This window comes from Geosmithia morbida (genome assembly GCF_012550715.1).
Source record: "Geosmithia morbida isolate 1262 chromosome Unknown scaffold_9, whole genome shotgun sequence".
Lineage (NCBI taxonomy): Eukaryota > Fungi > Ascomycota > Sordariomycetes > Hypocreales > Bionectriaceae > Geosmithia > Geosmithia morbida.
In genome coordinates this window covers 351913-371156 of record NW_023336196.1, presented here as the reverse complement: position 1 = coordinate 371156, position 19244 = coordinate 351913, and the positions used below count along the sequence as shown (strand labels likewise).

General features: G+C 57.3%; 4 protein-coding genes across 4 annotated transcripts; 2 read left to right on the top strand and 2 right to left on the bottom strand.

Annotated features, from left to right (window-relative positions):
- Positions 1-142: 142 nt before the first annotated feature.
- On the bottom strand, positions 143-2956 carry GMORB2_7638 (cytoskeleton-associated protein 5; the record flags this gene model as incomplete). The annotated part of the gene is made up of 2 exons (XM_035469603.1): positions 143-169; positions 245-2956. The coding sequence occupies 2 exons, from the start codon at positions 2954-2956 to the stop codon at positions 143-145; spliced, it is 2739 nt and encodes a 912-aa protein (XP_035320697.1).
- Positions 2957-4673: 1717 nt separating this feature from the next.
- GMORB2_7637 (tuftelin-interacting protein 11) lies at positions 4674-7091 on the top strand (the record flags this gene model as incomplete). Its single annotated transcript, XM_035469602.1, has 1 exon — positions 4674-7091. The coding sequence occupies one exon, from the start codon at positions 4674-4676 to the stop codon at positions 7089-7091; it is 2418 nt and encodes an 805-aa protein (XP_035320696.1).
- A 2495-nt stretch (positions 7092-9586) lies between these two features.
- On the top strand, positions 9587-13927 carry GMORB2_7636 (SIT4-associating protein SAP185/190; the record flags this gene model as incomplete). The annotated part of the gene is made up of 4 exons (XM_035469601.1): positions 9587-10288; positions 10401-11882; positions 12058-12836; positions 13135-13927. 4 exons carry the CDS (start codon positions 9587-9589, stop codon positions 13925-13927), a joined length of 3756 nt encoding a protein of 1251 aa, XP_035320695.1.
- Positions 13928-14947: 1020 nt separating this feature from the next.
- GMORB2_7635 (OPT oligopeptide transporter protein) lies at positions 14948-17821 on the bottom strand (the record flags this gene model as incomplete). The annotated part of the gene is made up of 2 exons (XM_035469600.1): positions 14948-15148; positions 15404-17821. 2 exons carry the CDS (start codon positions 17819-17821, stop codon positions 14948-14950), a joined length of 2619 nt encoding a protein of 872 aa, XP_035320694.1.
- Between the last annotated feature and the right edge of the window lie 1423 nt (positions 17822-19244).

Genomic DNA, 19244 nt, shown 5'->3' with positions numbered 1-19244 from the left:
TCCCACACTTTTTTTTTCTTCCCTAGTCATCAAAGACAGCGTGATAATAAATAAATTAAATAAGAAAGAGAGGAGGAAGAAGAAGGAGGAGAAGAAAAGAAAGTAACTTGTATTAACATCAAATTTCCTTCGCGTGTATTGTTCATGAACGACCATATCCCTGCTTGGCCTATTCAGGTATCTTTGTCAGTAACCATGCTTCTCAGCTCATCAGTAGTGGGCGGCAACACACGGAAGAACTCACCTTCATCTGTTCAATACGCGCCTTCAGCTGACTCGTCACCTCAGCGGCCCTCTTCCAACTCTCCTGCCCGTTCCCATTGCCCGAGGGCTGAGGCGGGCCCATTGCTGAAGGCCTATCCCTAGAGAGACCGTAGCTCCCAGCAGAGGCAGGGGTAGCGCCGGAGTCGGCGCCATCGTCGTATCCACGCTCGCGGCTACTCCTGAACCCGCGGGCCGGCGACCCCCGTCCCGAGGAAGGGGTGCTTCCAGCGTACCGCATTTCCGGACTGAGAGCCTTGTTGCGGGGGGGATAGTAGCCTGCGCCGGCACCGCCGGCCTCGGCACCGTTCTCCTTTTCCTCCGACATGGTGCTCGTGAAGCTGGCGCGGTGCCTGCTGGAGGAAGAAGTAGCAGCACCCCCGGAGTCGCGGAAGATGCCGACGTCGTCGTAGTTGGTGTTGACGGGCGAAGTGACGACGGGGCTGGTCATACCACCGCTTCCTGACGACGGAGCACCTAGGCCCTCGGCGCGACTGAGAGCCCTCTTGAGACGCTCTAGCTCCCGCCTTAGACGCTCATTGACCTGCTCAGCCGCCTCGGCGTCGCTGCGCGCGCGCACCAGCTGCGTCTCCTTAGCCTTGATGCTCAGCACATCACGAGTGTGGTCCTCGATCAGTCCAGCGTTTTGGTTCTTGAGCTCTTGGATCTCCGTCATGAACTTGCTGCGCTCCTGCCTCATGTCGTCTACCTGGCGAGAGTAGCGGTCGTTGGAAGCACGCAGCTCATCTAGCTCTGCGCGCTCTGCCGCTGTCAGGCCGCTAGCCGGCGGCGGTGACTCGGGCGGCATCTGCGGTGCTGCGGATGCGGGCTTTGCCAGCGATCGGCCTGTCAGGCCTCTGGTGAGACCGCTGCGGGGCTGCGGCGGTGGTGCGTCGTCTTCAGGGGGCATCACCGGGGGTCCCGCGGGTGCACGGCGTGGCGAGGCAGGCCCCGGGGCGCCAAGGCGTCTCTGTGGGGCCTTCAGGCCAGCAAGGCCACCCGACTTCGGGAGGCCGAGCTTGCCTCCGGCCGGTGCGGTCTTTGGTGGGCTGGAGGGGGGCTCTGCAGCGGCTGGTGCTGCCGGCTTCTTAGCCGCCGGCCTCTTACCGGGAACCATCTTCTTTGCCGGGCCAGCAGCCGCCTTGGGAGGTGCGGCGGCAGGCTTGGGCTTGGGCTTCTCCTTGGCCTTGACCTCGGCCGTCTCGAAGAACTCCTTGACCTTGGTCTTGCGGATGTCGTCCAGGCCATCTATGTAAGGTGTCATGGCGCGCTCTCCAATAATCTTCATGATGGTTCCCAGGATCTCTGCACCGCCATCGCGAAGTGCCGGGCTCGATTCACCGAGCAGCTTCTTCCCGCTCTCGCACACCGAGACGATCTCTGGCTTGGCGGGGACGTCGCGCGTAGTCCGCAGGCAACGGATGAGGAACTTCATAGTGCCCTCCTTGACCTGGGGGTTTTTGTTGCTGAGGTAGGCCGTGATGTCTTCCAAACATTCGCTCAGATTGGTAGACAGAAAGACGCCGTCAAGGGCAGCGCCAAGGGCATCCGCCACGGTGGCCTTCTTCTCTTTGAGTCGGTCAAGGATCGGTTGTGTGATGACGGGTCTGTACTTTCCAAAGGCCTTCCGAAGACCCTTGGCCAGCACATCAACGCAAAGAGCTGCTTGGGTGACGACGGCGACGTTGGCGTCTTTCATGCATTTGGCAAGACCGCGAACGACCTCGTTGTAATCGCCATCCTTGATGCGTGGCACGTCGGCCGCCTGGTACAGTGCCTCCACAGCCTCCTTGCGGTCCTTCCACTTTGAGGAAGCCAGCTGCTCGGAGAAGTTGGGAGGGATCTTCTTGAGAACATCCTGCGGCTCAGCCAGGTCAAAGGCGTCCATCTCCCCGGGATCTTCGTCCTCGCCGCCATCATCGTCGCCTCCACCATCGCCGCCCTCGGGGGCAGCATCCAACGCCGCTTGCTGGGACCGCAGGAGGCGTTCCTGCTTTGGTGGGCCCTCGGCCTTGATCTTCTCAAACTGTGCCTCCAGGTCAGTCTGCTGAGTCGGCTTGAGCTCACCCCAGAACATGGGCTTCATGGCCTCGCGCAGCCACCTGTACAGCTCGACTGTGAGGCTGGTGGCCTCGGCACGGATATTCTTGTCGGCGGCACCGAACACCTTGGGGAGGCACTTAAGGACGGGCTTGGGGTCGACGACCTTGCAGCCGTAGTTGTGGAAGATCTGTGTCAAGGCGTTGAGCGTGGCCGCGACATTTTTGGGCACCTTGTTTGAGAGGCCTGGAATCATGTCTTCGATGATAGGGCCGGAAACATCGAGCTCGATATAGAGGAGCAGGGCCTCGATGGCGTTCTGCTTCGTGGCGGCTCGGGTGGACGAAAGGCACTTCTCGACGATGGCCGTGACAGTACCACCGCGCGTTCGTACGCAGCAGTTGCGCCCACCGTACTTGAGAAACGAGCACAGGGCAACGATGCCATCCTGCTGGGCGGCGACGTTGGAGTCGGTGACGGCTGACTTCCACAGACTGGGGTCGTTTAGGAAGGGTCGGAAGCAAGGGTCGTCCTCGTCTGGGGAGACGGAAAATTGCTTGGCGGCATCTTCGTACGCTGCTTTCCGCACCTTCCAGATTTTGTGTGTGAATCTGTCCGGTAACGGGAGGGAGCTGTAGTCCTCCTCGTCGGCCATGATGTGCGATCGGCTGTGGTGTGCGTACGGGAATTTGTCAGTCGAATATCGATATCGCCGGTGCTATGCCTATAATTTAGTCAGCATCCGGAAGCCATTTCCAATACACCTAGGCAGGACCACTAGACGCCTCTTATTTCCCGTCCTATAAGAGAGGCGCACATATTGCCAGCCAGGAGGACAGGTAAAGCAGAACACACTCACACACTCGCGGTGGGAGAACGTACCTGAAGGTAAAGGGGACAGACAGCTTAGGGATCCTGGCAAAGGGACCAGGTTGGTATAGGCAAGGACGAAAGACCGAGCACCAAACACGTTATCCTATCCCAGTCAGCGCGCCTGCTCACACAAGACATTCATGGGAGAAGGGGAGATGAAGGGGAGAGCGGCCTGGTTATGTGGGGTGTGCGCCTCTCAAGGAGGAAGAGAAAGAAGAATATGACGACGATAGGGTTCCGAGATCGCTTACCGTTAGGATAAAGGGAATATAAATGCGCTCAAAGGTATCAACACAAATCCGGAGAGGAATAAAACAATATGCACAAGAAGGTCCGTTGCAGAGAGAATGGAAGCTTGGGAGAACTATTACTCTGTACGGAGTAGCACGAATAATAATAGTAGATGTGGGTAAATGAATTTGTCCCACTGGTCGGTGCAGGGGAAAATGCCAAATGTCAACAAACCCCCAAAGCGCGGGCAAACCGACCCGACGGCCAATGTTAGCGTCGTCGCCTGATTTGACAACAGTACTGCTGCCTCCCAAGCAGCGAAAAATCTTGTCTTTTTTTTTTCGTAGAAAACCTCTATCTAGATGATGTACTGGTCAAAGAGTAACCTGCTACTAGTATGAGAGGTTCATGGCTCTGCTACTACAGTCCTATGAACAAATCAGTGGCATCTCGAATGGTCCCTGCCGTTGTCGTTTATTAGGCTTTGTGCCCGTAGCGTACCTTCTCCCAATCTCATCGCCCCAGAAACGAGCACCCGCTGTCATCGTGCTTCCCACCACATGTCCAACTGGGCTTCTTGATAATGATGGATTGGGCTGAGATATATGTGGCAGTATTAGCTGATTACGATAAGGTGTTTATTTACTTCTGGATCTCACCCCTCTTTCTATGTTTACTTTGTAGGATGGAGATAGGTTGGCAATCCTCTCAGTGTACAAAAACAGACACTATCCATCACCAGGTGTGTAATACTGATGTACGTTAAGAAACAGATAGGCCTCAAACGACATAAGGAAATGCACCAAACACACGCCATGAACATCAGAAGACAAACATTCACGGCATGTGGAGGGTACAGAACAGAACTTGATCAATCAAACACTTATTTTCCTGATATTGTGACTGTCACTTTTACCTGTACGGCTACTCTTCCCCTGGTTTCCTAGAGCTGTACGGAGTACTCCGTATATAGGGTAAGATATCCCTCCAAGATCACGTGGCGATAAGCAAAAAGTTACTTGTCGCGTAATAGCAAATGGCCAGGAGCCTAGAGCCTCGTAGCAAAGCTGTCGCATGTCATAAGTGACCTTGGCTGAAAGAAGCATCTTTGTTTCTTGACCGGTTCTTTCTTCATTTTCTTTCTATCATGGTCACAACAAAAAGGTGAAGCGTGTAGAAGGACAAACGGCGTGCCTTGTTCTCAGATTCTACAACTACAATCCTCTCGAGAAACTGCACGTTCGAGCGATTTGCCGCCGCCGGCCACCATGGACTCGTCTACGCGTCCCTTTGCACCTTCGAGGCTCAACAAGACGACAGCCGCCGACTACTCATCATCAGCTTCCGAATCCGAGGACGAGTACCGCATCCCAGGTGTAGACCCGGAAGACGATGACTTTGGTGACTTCAACCCCCGTAAGAAGCGTCGACTAGCGGACAGCAACAAGGAGAAGGCCGCGTTGGGTATCTTTGCCTCGGACAGCGAGGACGAGGGACCCGGCAAGAAGTGGAAGAAGAAGAACCTGCGCAGCCGGGGCATGAATTTTGTATCCAAAGGCGCCGAGCAGGCTGAGGGGAGCAGCGACGAAGGCGACGATGACGAAGACAACCGGCCCGTGCTCGGAAACGGATCTATGAACCCGTCCTTGGACGAGAAAGACGATGACGACGACGACGAAGAAGACGAGGACGAGGAAAGCAGCCGTGGTGCCGGCCTTGGGTTCGGCAGAGGCACAGGCGGGTCAGGCATGCGGCCGCGGATGACGTTTCAAAAGGCAGCCTCCGCCGACACCGCCCCCTCGCTACCCAAGACCAAGTTTGACGGGCCCGGTGTCCTGGGGCAAGGCTTTGTCCCGTCTTCTGCGCATGAGCCCGTGTTGAAGGATCCTAACGGTGGCAAGTCGCCCCCACGAAATAAACCCCAGCTGAGCTCCTTTGGCGCTAAGAGCAAGGGCAAGGGCAAGGCGATGGGCTTCGGTGCCAAGATGATGGCCAAGATGGGTTACGTCGACGGCCAGGGTCTCGGTAAGGAGGGGCAAGGACGGAATGTGATTGTCGAGGCGAACCTGCGGCCCCAGGGAGCCGGTCTGGGAGCCGTCAAGGAAAAGTCTAAGCAGGAGCGTCAGGAGGAGAAGAGGCAGGCCAAGCTGCGCGGCGAGGTGGTCGTCGACTCGGATGAGGAGGAGGAGAAGAGGCGGCGCAAGAGGAAGGCGGCGGCCAGGAACAAGACGATTGCCGGGGCGTTTGACAGCGTCACGGGTAGCAGCACATCGCGCAAGTCCAAGACCAGGTACCTCACGGCCGAGGAGCTCAAGGCCTCGGCACCGGGCCTGCACATACCCGACGCATTCACCCCGATACTGGATATGACGGGCCCCGGCGGCAAGATGCTCACGTCGGCCAGCGGCATCATGACGCCCGCGGCCGGCGGGGTTCCCGAATCGACCGAGGTCATCGAGGCTCGCAAGCTGGTCAAGCGCGCGCAGGCGGACCTCATGGCCTTCTCGGAGGAGTGGCGCAGCCTGTCGGAGCGTAAAGCGTGGGTGGACTTGGAGCTGAAGGGGCGGGAGAAGGAGGTGGAGGACCTGCGGAGTGACTTTGAGAAGCTCCAGGTCTTCTCGGACCTCGTCTCGAAGGAGCTCGTATCGGCTACGGAGTGGGACCAGGTCATCGGGTGTCTACGGAAGCCCGTCGAAGCCGGGGCGGCGACGGCGGACCTGGTGGACATCGCCGTTGCGGCTATCCACCCGTTTCTACGCGAGGCTGAGTGGGACCCGCTCCGGGAGCCGTCCAAGTTCTCCACGGACCTCTCCAGCATATCGGGCCTGCTGATCAGGTCGTCCGCCCCCGGAGCCGTGAGCAAGTGGGACACAGTGCCGGCCACGAACGAGGACGACGTGTACCGTGCACACCACCGGAAGACGACGCCCTACGAGAGCATGATGTACAAGATCTGGCTGCCACGCGTGCTCTCAGCCATACGATCGTGGGACCCTCTAGAGCCCACAGCCATGCTCACCCTGCTGGAGAGCTGGACGGACCTCCTCCCCCCCTTTGTGCGCGCACAGGTCGTAGACAATGTCGTGCGCCGCCTCGAGGCCGCCCTGTCGGACTGGAATCCCAAGAAGAGGAAGCAGCGGCAGGGCCACGACCTTCCGCATACATGGCTGTTTCCCTGGCTCCCCTATCTGCCGGCATATCACCTCGATCCCAAGGGAACAGGCCTCGTGTCAGGCGTCAAGAGGAAATTCCGCCAGCTCACAGGCGCATGGGAGTACGAGAGAGGCGTCGTCCCGGGACTGACGAATTGGAAGGAGGTCCTGGGCGACGACGAGTGGCGGCGACTGACCATGTCGCACGTCCTCCCCGCCATGGGACGCTACCTCCGGGCCAACTTCCGCGTCGACCCAGCCGACCAGGAACCCTACCTGCCTGCGCTCACGGGCGTGCTGAAGTGGGAAGGCGTTCTGGGGAAGCGGGCGCTCGCAGAGGTGCTGGCGCAGAACGTGCTGCCCATGTGGAATGCCAAGCTGGAAGAGTGGCTGGCACTCGGGGCCGAGGCGGATCTCGCAGAGGTGGCGGAGTGGTATGGCTGGTGGAGGGGGGTGCTCCTCAAAGACTTTGCTACGTCCGAGGAGGTTTGTGGTGAGCTGGATAAGGGGCTCAGGGCTATGAATGTGGTATGATGACAAACCAGTACCATCCTGTATATGGTGTTGCTAGACAATATACACACACACACACACATATATATATATATATATATATATACGCACACACAAGACTGCATGCATCCTCAGCGTCGCTTCACACCTGTGCATCTCGTGCATGTGCTTCGAAAGGGCACGCAGCAATGGGCATAGAAGGTCAGCAGCCTAGGGTATTTGTACACGAGGACAGTAGGTCTCACCGCTTCAGTCGTGGTTTATGCATGTTTCCTTTTTTTTCACCACGAAGCCCCCCCCCCCCCCCCCTTCTCTCTCTTGTTCTCTCTACAGCGGTACAAGCAAAGAAAGGGAGAAGAAGATAGAGATACGGAGAGAGATACGGAGAGACGGAACAAGAACAGCACATCTCGCCCATTTGCCGAGGCCTACATACATGTACGAGTAGAGCAAGTAATATGTCCGGGGTGAAAACGTGGCACTGGTTTAAACCCCAAGGCTGCTTGCTGCAACACGCATTGCCACGTTTCAGCGGAGTCGCCCCCCCCCCCCCCCCCCCCCCCCCCCCCCCCCCCCCCCCCCCCCCCCCCCCCCCCCCCCCCCCCCCCCCCCCTCCCCTGTCGAGAGAGTTCGATGCGTACGCGTACAGTATACATGCAGAGTCTCTGTTCTTTATATACATTTACAGGATGCAGAGGAGAAAGAGAAGGAAACAGAAACTATCCATGCAAAACATACAAAAGAACAAGATGGAGATGATGGTGCCGAGTTGATAATATTACATCTCAGACAAGTAGTCTCGGAACACGTCACGTCGATCTATCTCAGCTAGCGGGGACCCTGTAATTTGGCTTCCCGCCCGCCCGCGGCTGCCTGGACCTCGTAGGCTACAATAGAGTGCTGAAAGGCTGACGCTGGGTACTGGGGTTTGCAGGGTATCCAGGTACCCAGTCCCCCATACGAGTCGTGGGTGGGCAGTGGGCAGTGGGCAGGCTCCATCCATCAGGCGCCCCCGCACCGGCTGCCCATGAGAGATGACGAGATTGATCCATGGTCGGCACAGTTGACGTTATCACTTGCGACGAGAGCGATGGAGACCGTTTGGAGTTATTAACGCTAATACGGAGTGGCAGACAATCTATGATTGAGTAATCTGAATATATCGCGGAGCAATCTGTACTGTATGCTCGGAAGTAGTCTCGTGAGATGAGAAAAAGTATTGAGTACTAGTGGTGTAATATCCATCGAATGGACGCGACGATACGATTGATGAATAAAAAATGCTCCTGATACTCCCAAACCGTAGGATTGCACAAACACTGGGCTCGTGCACGCGTGCACACGCACACACACGCGCAAGTCGAATTATGCTGGCCACGTTGGGCGTCGACGGGGAAAGGAGTGAAACAGAGTATCGGGAAGGGAGAAGCTTGGGAGAGATGGAGGCTTTGTAATCCCACGAATCTCTAGGAGTAACAGCAGTAATATTATACGAGGAATAGGTGGCCCAGCGATGATAGAGTACTAAGCAATCTGTAATCTGTACAGATTAATCTGTACGGAGCACCCGACTAGACGACCGGACCCCTAGCTACGGGCACCTACTACGATAGCAGTGACCACCCACTCAATAGGTCCTACCCTACTAGAACCTATAGGTACCTGATACCTAATAAGCTGCAGGCCCCTATAGCCACCGTATCCCCCTCCCCCGAAACACTCGCCTGTACATGTAATGCTCACCTGCACTCACCAAGACCTCAGCATGCCCGGACCACCCAAGGACCCAAGGACTGACGACAGCCTGGGCAGACAAGTGCCCCGTTACGTCCCCCGTTACCAAAATAACCTCTCGACTCGTTTCTCACCCAGCGACCGTGTCTAGATTCCACGGTTCCATCATCATATCAACCCCATACGGTCATCTTATCTTCCCTCTGCTTCCCCTTCTTTCCCTAAATTTTTTTTCTTGCTCTTCCCTTCGTTGCTCTGAAGCACCAGCCTGCCTGAGACGTGCACGCGCACCGAAGCATAAAACGATCTCCCCATCCGTCACAACGACAACAACCGCCCTAAATTCTGTGCCCTGCCCTGCTGCCACAACAGAGGTACCCGCCCTCCAACGCTTCGGAGCCATCATCGTCTCTCCTTTTGATCTATCCTTCCTTCTTTAATTCCACTTTTTTCCCCCCCCCGACAAGGCGCATCGAGAAATTGGTAATCGACAGAAAAGGGGAAGACGACGTTGCTATAACAAGGCCAGAAGAAGAAGAAAAAAGAGAGAGGCGATACAGGAGACAGACAACCTCGCAACCATTGCCTTGCCAGACCGTTACATGGGCTGCTGAGGCCTGAAGACAAGCCATCTCTCACTACTCCCCTTTACCTCCCACCGGTGCTGGTGCAGTGTTACGGCAGAGCCACACTCGCCCAGCGCCGTGATCTCGACCCCTCCTCTCCTCCTCTCCCCCGCCCTCTCCCTCTTCCGCCGGGAGAGAAAGACTTCTACGCCCACCATGTTTTGGAGATTTGGCGGGTACGCCAACATATCAACCATTGATACCATACTCGATAAGCCAGACTACACCCTCGAGGAGCTGCTGGACGAGAGCGACCTGATCCAGGAGCTCAAGCAGCACAACCATAAGCTCATCGAGTACCTGCGCGGGGACGCCATCCTCCAGAGGCTTCTAGAATACGCCGTCGCCCCCAAGCTCGAGCGCTTCGAGACCCCCGACGACAACGCCGACGACGGACTGGGCTCCGGGAGGCCCAAGACCCGCCTGCTGCCGTTTTCGCGACCGCGCGCCTCGTCGCGGGCTTCGGCCAACGGTGACGATGGCGATGGCGATAACAATAATGAAGATCCCGACGAGCAGGACAAGCGACGCAACCGTTACGCATTCGTCGCCTGCGAGGTCCTCAGCTCAGAGACCTGGTCCATCTACGAGGCCCTGACCGAGAACCGCCAGCTCATCGTCGACTTCTGGCGCTTCCTCGAGCGCGATTCCCCCCTCGACCCTCTCCAGGCCAGCTACTTCACAAAGGTGAACGAGTCCCTCTTTGACAAGAAGACGGACGAGATGATGGACCTGTTGCGCACCCTCCCAAATGTCGTCCCCAGACTGCTTAATCACGTCGAGTGCCCCATGATTATGGATCTGTTGCTCAAGATCATCGCTCTTGACCGGAGCGAAGGAGGTCAGGGTGTCGTAGAGGTATGTCGTCATCTTTTCTTCCAAAGCCCCCGGCATCCTCCACACTAGGTGTGCTCTGTGTCGCCGCGCCTCAAGACCGCGATATGAATGATGCTGACATCCACCCCCGCAGTGGCTCTATGCCAAGGACCTCATCCCTTCCCTCCTGTCCTTCCTCAGCCCCGAGCACAGCTGGGTGGTCCAGACCGCTGCCGGTGATTTCATCAAGGCCATCATCACCATCTCGGCCAACGCCTCCCAGAACGAGCAGCAATGTATCGGTCCCAACGAGCTCACCCGCCAGCTCGTCTCCAAGCCTTGCGTCGAGCAGCTCATCGGCTACATGCTCAACGGAGGAAACCCCCTCACCGTCGGTGTCGGCATCGTCATCGAGGTCATCCGCAAGAACAACTCAGACTACGACCCCGACGTCGGCACGGGTACCAATCTGCCCCCATCGAGTCACGACCCCATCTACCTGGGTCACCTGCTTCGCCTGTTTGCCGACAACGTCCCGAAGTTCATGAAGCTCATCGTGGACGGCCAGTCCGACAAGACGGGCATCCAGTCTACGTTTGGCGGCAAGCTGCAGCCCCTGGGTTTCGACCGCTTCAAGACGTGTGAGCTCATGGCCGAGCTCCTGCACTGCAGCAACATGGGCCTGCTCAACGAGGTCGGATCCGAAGACCTGATTGCCGCGCGCGATGCTGAGCGCCGGCGGCTCCGCTCGGAGGGCAAGCTGGGCCCTCAGCGCGAGGAGGACGTATCGCAGGATGACCTGACGATGCGTTCGGCCCACCTCCAGCAGGACGAGGGCAGCCGCCGTCTCGAGGTCATCAACGCCGACGACGACGGTTTTGAGGAGGTCGATCCCAGCCGCGAGATGAGCGAGGACACCTCGCACGAGTTTGTCAAGGCCGAGAACGACATACTACCTGCCGCCCCGCAGCCAACCTCGATCATCACCAAGAACGATGACGAGTTCGTCGACGAGCCGCTCAGCTCCCCACGCCTGACTGTCACAGCCGACAAGGTCAACGAGCAGCAGGAGCAGCAGCACGAGTTCGAGGAGCCAGACTTGGTCGTCGCCCCTCTATCCCCCTTAAAGGGCAAGCCATCCTCGCTGTCGCCCGCCAAAGAGCTCCCCGAGACCAGGCTGTCAGAGCCGCCTCAGGAGCCGGACTCCTCCGCCAGTGCCAGGCCTGATAACCTGCGCAAGGCATCGACCGGCTCCATGACGGACATGCCCTCCGAGGACGAAGATGGCCTGTCTCTCCCGGTCACCGGCCGACCACCCGTCAGCCTCACACATATCCAGGTTCCTTCGCCCAACTATGTCGACAAGGGGCCCCTCTCCCCCCATCCCGAAGATACCCCTGCCCCTCTCTTCGCGTCTTCCTCACCCACCTCCGCATCGGCCGAGCCTCAGCCCAGGGACGGGGATGCGTTGGAAGAGAAGCAGGCCGACGAGGAGGTCCCCAGCAAGGAGCATCATGATGAGACCGAAGCTGAGGAGGCCAGGCAGGAATCCGAGAGGACGGGTGCCGTCAAACCTGTTGTGGGTGACTTCTTGAAGATGCAGTTTGTCGACCACGGTGTCGTACCTACGATTCTGGTAACCCCCCCCCCCCCCCCTTTTTTTTTTTCTTTTTCTTTTTCTTCTTCCTCTTCTTTCTGTTTTCTTCTTGTTTTTCTTTTCCCCTCTCCCTTTCTTTCTTCTTCGACAACTTCACCTTCTGTGCCGTTTCCCAGATTCTTCGGATTCAACATCGCTCACCTTTCTCCTCTAGTCCTTCTTCTTCTCCTACCCTTGGAACAACTTCCTGCACAATGTCGTCTACGACGTCGTGCAGCAGGTATTCAACGGCCCCATGGACCGAGGCTACAACCCCACCCTTGCCATTTCACTCTTCGAATCGGCCGACATCACGGCGGCCATCATCACGGGCCAGCAGGTTAGCGACGAGTCACACGCTAAGACCAAGACCCGCATGGGCTACATGGGCCACCTGACTCTGATCGCCGAGGAGGTGGTCAAGTTCACCGAACGCCACCCTCCCGAGCTCCTATCCGAGACGGTCCTGGACAAGGTCATGAGCCAGGAATGGATCAGCTACGTCGAGGGCTCGCTGGCCGAGACGCGCGAGAGGGACAATGCTATCCTGGGCGGCGTCCGGCCCGAAGTGGCCATGGGCCATGGCGGCAGTATTGGCGGTGGCGGGCTCGGAGGAATGGGCCTTTCGGGCTTGTCTGGCGGCTCCGGAGGCGTAGCATCGAACGCGCTAGCCGAGGCTGGTCTCAACGGCGGCACCGAGCTCAACGAAAGCAGCGGCAACGGCGGAATCGGTCCGTTCGCCATCAGCGGAGGCACGCTCATGTCGGGCTTCGGCAGCAGCAGCGACGAGGAGGACGAGGACGGCGATGGCGACGAGGATGACGTCAATTCCGAGGTAAGCATCGATTACGCGGACGACGAGGACGGCGAGGACGAGAACGGCAGGATGCTACGCGAAGTGACATTCCAGCTTGAGCAGGAGGAGGATCACATAAGTTACTCGCCCGGGACCATGTCACCTGACGTGGCCGCGGCCTCGGAGCTGGATCTGGACGTGATGATGGACCCCCCTTACGATTCATTTCGATTCCATGCATGAGGCGTGGCGAGACTAGGGGCGGTCGAGCTTAGGCGGCCAGCGGACTGTAGCCTGCATGCATGCAGAAGAGGGAGGGCCAAGAAGAAGTCGGAGTTTCTTGGAGAGCTACAATACTCGTCTGCTGGGGGCCGCCATCCTCTCTTCCTCGCCTTCTCGACGAGGTCTCGATCGTCTCCTCCGGGACGACAGTAATGCTGATGGCCCTCCTCTTAGTTCCGCGCCTACACCGACCCATCCAACGCGGAGGGGTCTCTGGCACCGCCCTCGATACCGCCCCCTCCCCCCCCCCCCCNCCCCGCTGAACATCCCCCCCTCCCGGGCCAGGCGTCAGCTAGCAGCCAGGCTGGCGATGCACCAGAAAAATAAGAACAGCAACGCGAGCAACCTGGGTATCTCCGAGGAGCCCCTGGAAGCATCGACGCTGCACGACGGCAACGGCGACGATGATGACGATGACGACGACGGCAGAGATCCCTTTGCCGATGACGGTGAAGAAGAAGACGACATGGACGACGATCTGGACGACGGCGACGACGGCAGGGGATCGTGGTGGCGCGGCGTCGTGCGGAGGCGCATCAGCGAGGAGGAGGGGAACGCCGGTGGATTCGACGATCTGGACGACGACGACGAAGAGTTTGGTGACTTCGCCATGGCAGAGGACGACAGCAGCAGTGCGGGCGGCAGTCCGGAGAAGGTGGTCCTCAAGCCGTTGGCCGTCAACCCTGCCCGCGAGGGCACCAGGAGTCTAGGCGGTCTCTGGCCATTCGGGTCCAAGGAGGAGGCGACGACGACGACGACAACAACGACGCAGCACGTCCCGGCAGCAGCACCAGACGTGCCCACATCAGCGGATGAGAAGCAGCAGACCGAGACCGAGGTCAAGAAGGACGAGAATGAAGCTGAGAAGAAGCAGGAGCAGACTACGACGAGTACGGTGGAGGTCAAAGAGGCCAAGAGGCGGACAAGTATAGAGGATCCAGATGAGGAAGAGGCCATCAAGGTTTGAGACGTTTTGTATGTGAGGTTATCATGTTGGGTGGAATTTTTTTGTATTATATATCATTTGGGGGGGTTTTTTTTCCACACTCTCTCTCCCCCTCTTTCCCTCTTTCCTTTTTTTTCCCCTTTTTTTTTGCGTCTTAATGGATGGAACGAACGGACAAGGATGGAATGGGTATTAAAGTACGAAGTTAGTGAAATTATGCGCCATTTGTCTGTCTGATACCATCCAATACACTTTTATATATATATATACATTTTTGCTTTCAAAATTTTGGTGTCAATTCCCTTTTTTTTTTCCCGACAGAATTCTTATCTTATACCCAAGGTACACTCTCTACTTCCGCCCTTTTTAAAAAACTGAGAATAGTAGCTCCGACAAGACGTTTTTCACACTCATATCTTGCAAAAAGGGTTTTTTCTTCTCATCTCATCTGTACCCCGATCTCCAACTCTCCAACGAAAAGAAAAGAAAACACCCCTTTTATCCATACAAGAAGAAAGGAGTCCATGATTGTAAACGTAAGAATGAAAAGAAAAAAAACACATCCTCGCGGTCCTGATATAGAAAGAGAAGAAGGGAAAAAAAAAAGAGTACATCATTAGCCAAATAAAGAAGAAACAGAAAAACACCAACTTTGGTTCTTTTCTTAAAAAAAAGAGAGTAAACTCCATGCGTTCGAATGCCAGGGTCAATCCTCCCCCCCCCCTCCTCTCCCATCTACTCTTGCTCCCTCTTCGTCCTCACATACGAGATTTTTTTTATAGAAAAGAAGAAACAATACCAGATGAGATGAATACCAAAAAGAAAGAGAAAAAAACCCGCGCTCAAGGTCTAGGTTAGAGAAGTGCGAGCTTTTCTCCTTTCTTTTCCTTTGGTATACAAATAGGAGAGATAAGGGAGGGAGAGAGACCTAGAAATAATGATATGTAAAGGAAAGAGAAACAGAGAAAAAAAGGACGAGAAACAAAGAAATCATCATCCCTTAGAATGGTCACACACACACACACACACACACAAAAAAGGTCAAAACTCTCCGAATGGTGGACCGAAAAATTCGCCCTCACCAAGCTTCTTGATGGTACAGGCGTCGCCTTCGCAGCCCTCGTAGGGGACGTCGTTGCCCCACCAGTTGAATTCCGTCTCTGTCCACTGGAGGGTGAAGAAGATGATGATGCCGGCGATGGCTATGCCGCATGACCACGCTGCAGATAGGACAAAGTTGTACTGTTGTTTCTCCCTGTCAGTATACTGTAATTTTCTCACACTGCGATGGTTTTCTTTCTTCCCAAAAAAAGCCGAACGTATATATATCAGAGCAGAGTATGGGGAATCTCTTAAAGTGAGTAAATGTATATATATATACAAGGGCCAGAGGGAAGGGGGGGGGGGGGGGGAGCTGGAGAGAATTGATCATCTATATGTAGACAAATTTTCTGTCTGTGTTGTTTGAAGACAGAAGAACAAAAAAAAAAGACGTACCTTGGACCAGAATGGCAAGTATCGACTCTTGAGGTACACCCAAGAAAAGTAAGCGATAGGCACGGCAGGCCACACATACGACATGTTGTAGGGGGCCCACACGATGCCGCCGTACATGATGGCGACGGGGTGGATCTGGCGGAGCCAGGTCCACTTGGGGAACTTCTTGGCCAGGCCCCAGAAGAAGACGACGATGAGGATGCCGAGGGGGAAGCCGATCAAGGTCTCGGTGTACTGGCCGTCCTTGCCCCAGATCTTGGTCGGGCCCACGGTACCCCAGAGCACCGAGGCGGTGAAGAAGGTGTTGACGCCCGGGCAGGTGAGGCGGAACTGGGCGTCGGGGGTGCACACGCCCTCGATGTGGCGCATCTGGAAGTTCAGGACGCCGACGCAGACCAGGGTGCTCACGAAGGTGGCCACCATCTGGGCCATGAATGTCTGCCGGGGCGGGATCTTGACGTAGTGCGCCAGCTTGAGGTCGTTGGAGAACCACACGGCGTGGGCGCAGGTGACGTAGCCGAAAGACTTGAAGTAGTTCATGGCCAGGGCGTTGCCCTCGACGAAGGAGCCGCCGACGAACTCGGCCAGCACGTTGAGCGTCACCTCTATGCCCGTCATGGCCTTGATGATCCCCACCGGTATCACGAAGACCAGGCACAGGGCCAGGCCGTAGAAGACGACGCCGGGCGACGTGTGCGTGTCCCAGCCCTTGATGCCGGCCACGCCCAGGCCCAGGGCGGCCAGCAGGCAGGCGGCGTACCACCACTCGGGAACCTCGGCGTACTTCTTCATCAGGCGGTGGTGCACGTCGAGCACCTGGCTCTCCTCCTTGAAGAACTTCTTGCGGCCGAAGCTGTTGATCAGGCCCTTGAAGCCCGTCACCATCTCGCGGCGGTGGTACAGGGCGGCGTACGTCAGCGTCGACGTGTACACGCCGAAGAAGAACATGTAGATGACGACGTTGCCGGCGCCCAGGAAGGGGGGCGAGTACGACTCGTACTTGGCGGCGTCGAACAGGCCGCGGTCGTCGGTGGCGCGCGAGATGTTGTACAGCTGGCCGAAGTGGTCGTAGACGCGGTTCGAGTTGATGGGCAGGTAGCCCGTGTTGTACGCGTTGCCGTACCACAGCGCCAGCACCACCCACATGGAGGCGAAGGCGCCGAGGAAGCGGTTGATGGTGCTGAAGAAGGGCACCATGAGCGGGTCCGACGAGTCCCACAGGAGCGTGTTCCAGTCCAGGGTCGGGAACGGGTTGATGCCCAGGCCGTTGTTGACGCCGACGACGGTGTTGAGGTTGAGGTTGTCCGGGGCGATCCAGCTGAGCCAGCTGAACTTGGACAGGCCGATCCAGGCGTAGCCCGGGAACCAGAAGTAGACGAACATGGCGCCGAACATGAGGTAGAAGAACCTGATGCGCGAGACGCGCCACACGGTACCCAGCGGCCCCCGGACGGGCGTGTTGGCGCCGCCCATGTGGAAGGCCGAGTTGAGGGCGATGGTGACGAGCGAGGCGGGCCAGACGCAGTACGAGGGGTAGACGATGAAGCGGCGGCAGATGCCGGCGATGCCGTATCCGATGAAGTTGGTGCTCAGGGCGATGAGGATCTGGTAGGCAGCGTGGGCGGCGTAGGGCTGGTTGAAGTACTGGGGCAGGTACTGGACCCAGATGATGTAGTTGGTGTAGGGCGTGTTGTAGGCGACGTTGGCCATGATGGTGATGAGCATGTGCTCCTTCTTGTGGAAGGGCCCCGGGTTGAGCGAGTGGCGGACGCCGAACAGGGTGAAGCCGCGGTCGGGCAGCCAGGTCTCGCAGGCCTTGCCCATCGGGTAGGCCAGCAGCTGGGCGACGTTGGCCATGACGCGGATGGTGGGCTGGCGGATGTCGAAGAGCTGGTTGACGAAGGCCAGCAGCAGCGAGAAGACGAGGCCGATGGCCCAGCTGCGGATGGTGGAGCAGGGGGCCGACATGTCGTCGCGGTTGTCGACCACGGCGCGCACCTCGGCGTAGGGGCTGTTGGCGGTGATGAGGGCGGCCTCGAGCTTCATCTGGCGGATCAGGTGCTCGTGCTCGGCAAGCCTGTACTTTTCCTCGTCGACGTCGTCCTGGGGGACGAAGAGGTGCTCGTTGTCGAGGAAGGCCCGGATCTTCTGCAGAACGCTGAGGGGGAAGTTGGGGTCGTGCTCGTGGACCCGGTAGACGCGGTCCATGATGTCGCGGACCTCGTCGAGCGTCAGCTTGTCGGCCAGCTCCTGGGCCTCGAGCAGGTCATCGTCGGTGACGTGGAGGTCCTGGCCGGTGCGTCGCGGCTCGCCTGGTTCGTCGTCGTAGTCGTCGACGTCGTCTGGGTTCGGGTGAGGAGGTTGGGGAGGAGGGGCATCGTAGAATGAGGGAGGCTGCAGAGGGGGGAGGGGGGACATCATCCGTGGTCAGAACTGCTAGGTCAATAGTTCGGGGAGGGAGGGAAGGGAGGGAGGGAGGGCCCTTCTCGCCTGTCAAAGATAGAAAGACGGATGGCCTCACACCCTCCCCCCCCGTCCCGAAAAGTGAAACTCACAGGGTCAGAGTAGAAGGGAGGAGGCGGAGGATGTTGATGATGCCTGTGGGTGGTTGCGACGGGATCTGGCGGGGATAGTGAAATGCCCGTGGTCGCGATGGTGGCGTCGTCGTCTAGCGACGGAGCCGTCTTCTCGTCACGAGCCATGGCTCTCTATATCGAGCGACGCTGTGACGGTTGTCGTGATGGCTTTCCGGAGCCTCGTGGCCGACAAGGCACAGTCGGACGCGCAATGGCGCTCTCGACCGCGAAGAGAGGCCACCTTGCAGAGCGCCTAAGTTGGGAGGGGGGGTTTCTTCTTCTTTTTTTCGTTGTCGTCGTTGCCGCCGCCGCCGCCGCCGCCGCCGTCGTCGTCGTCGTCGAGTCGGAAAGGGGAGAGAGGAAGGCTGGAAGACAGGGCAACTGTTTCAAGCCAAGTATCAGATCCAGGCCATAGACATTCGGTCGTTGTCGACTTCTCTGTCTGTTGCAATGCCCGGAGGGAAGGCTCGATGTCGACGTGGTGCGAGAGAGAGGAAGGAGGGGAGGAATCGCTAGAGGAAGTAGGATGAGAGAAAGAAACGACCGGAGGCGATGCCAAGAATTGAATGAATTGGTGCAAGTGGGATTTACGTCGTAGGTACGACGTAGTGGTAGCAGATTTTGGTGGAGGAGGAGGAGGAGGGGGGGGGACACTTGAGAACTTGAGCGAGCCAGAGTGGAAGAGAGGGACTTTGGGAGGGGGGAAGAGGAGGGCAGGCGGATAGCAGCAGCCAAGGCTGCATCACTCACTATTACGACGAGTATTATATTATAGAGAGGATGGGACTGACATTTATCTGTAAGAGTAGATTGTAGTGGCAATGCTAGTAATTGTACATCTGTCGTAGTGAGTCCTACGACGGACTAGGAGTGCAGGGCTACGCGTAAGTGATTGCATCTACGAGTCGTAGTACCGCAGAGGACACAGCATTACACCATCACTAGAGGTTGCATATAATAGATACTCGTAGGATTCGTCTACCGATACCAGCATGTACGGAGCAGTTCCAGTACGAGCACAGTCACTATTCACCATCACTGCAGAACAGCACGGACAAGCAACGGGCAAGCATCATCGCGAGGAAATAGTGATGGTCTGCAGAATGGATGATACGAGTACAGGTACACACATATTATGACTCCGTACATATATTGCACCAAAACGTATCCTCACCCGATTATGGACAGATGGATCCGTCGGACTGCCGCCAGACACGGACTTGTCAGTCAGTGCCACCAAGGGCGCCCCTCCCCTCATCCTCCCC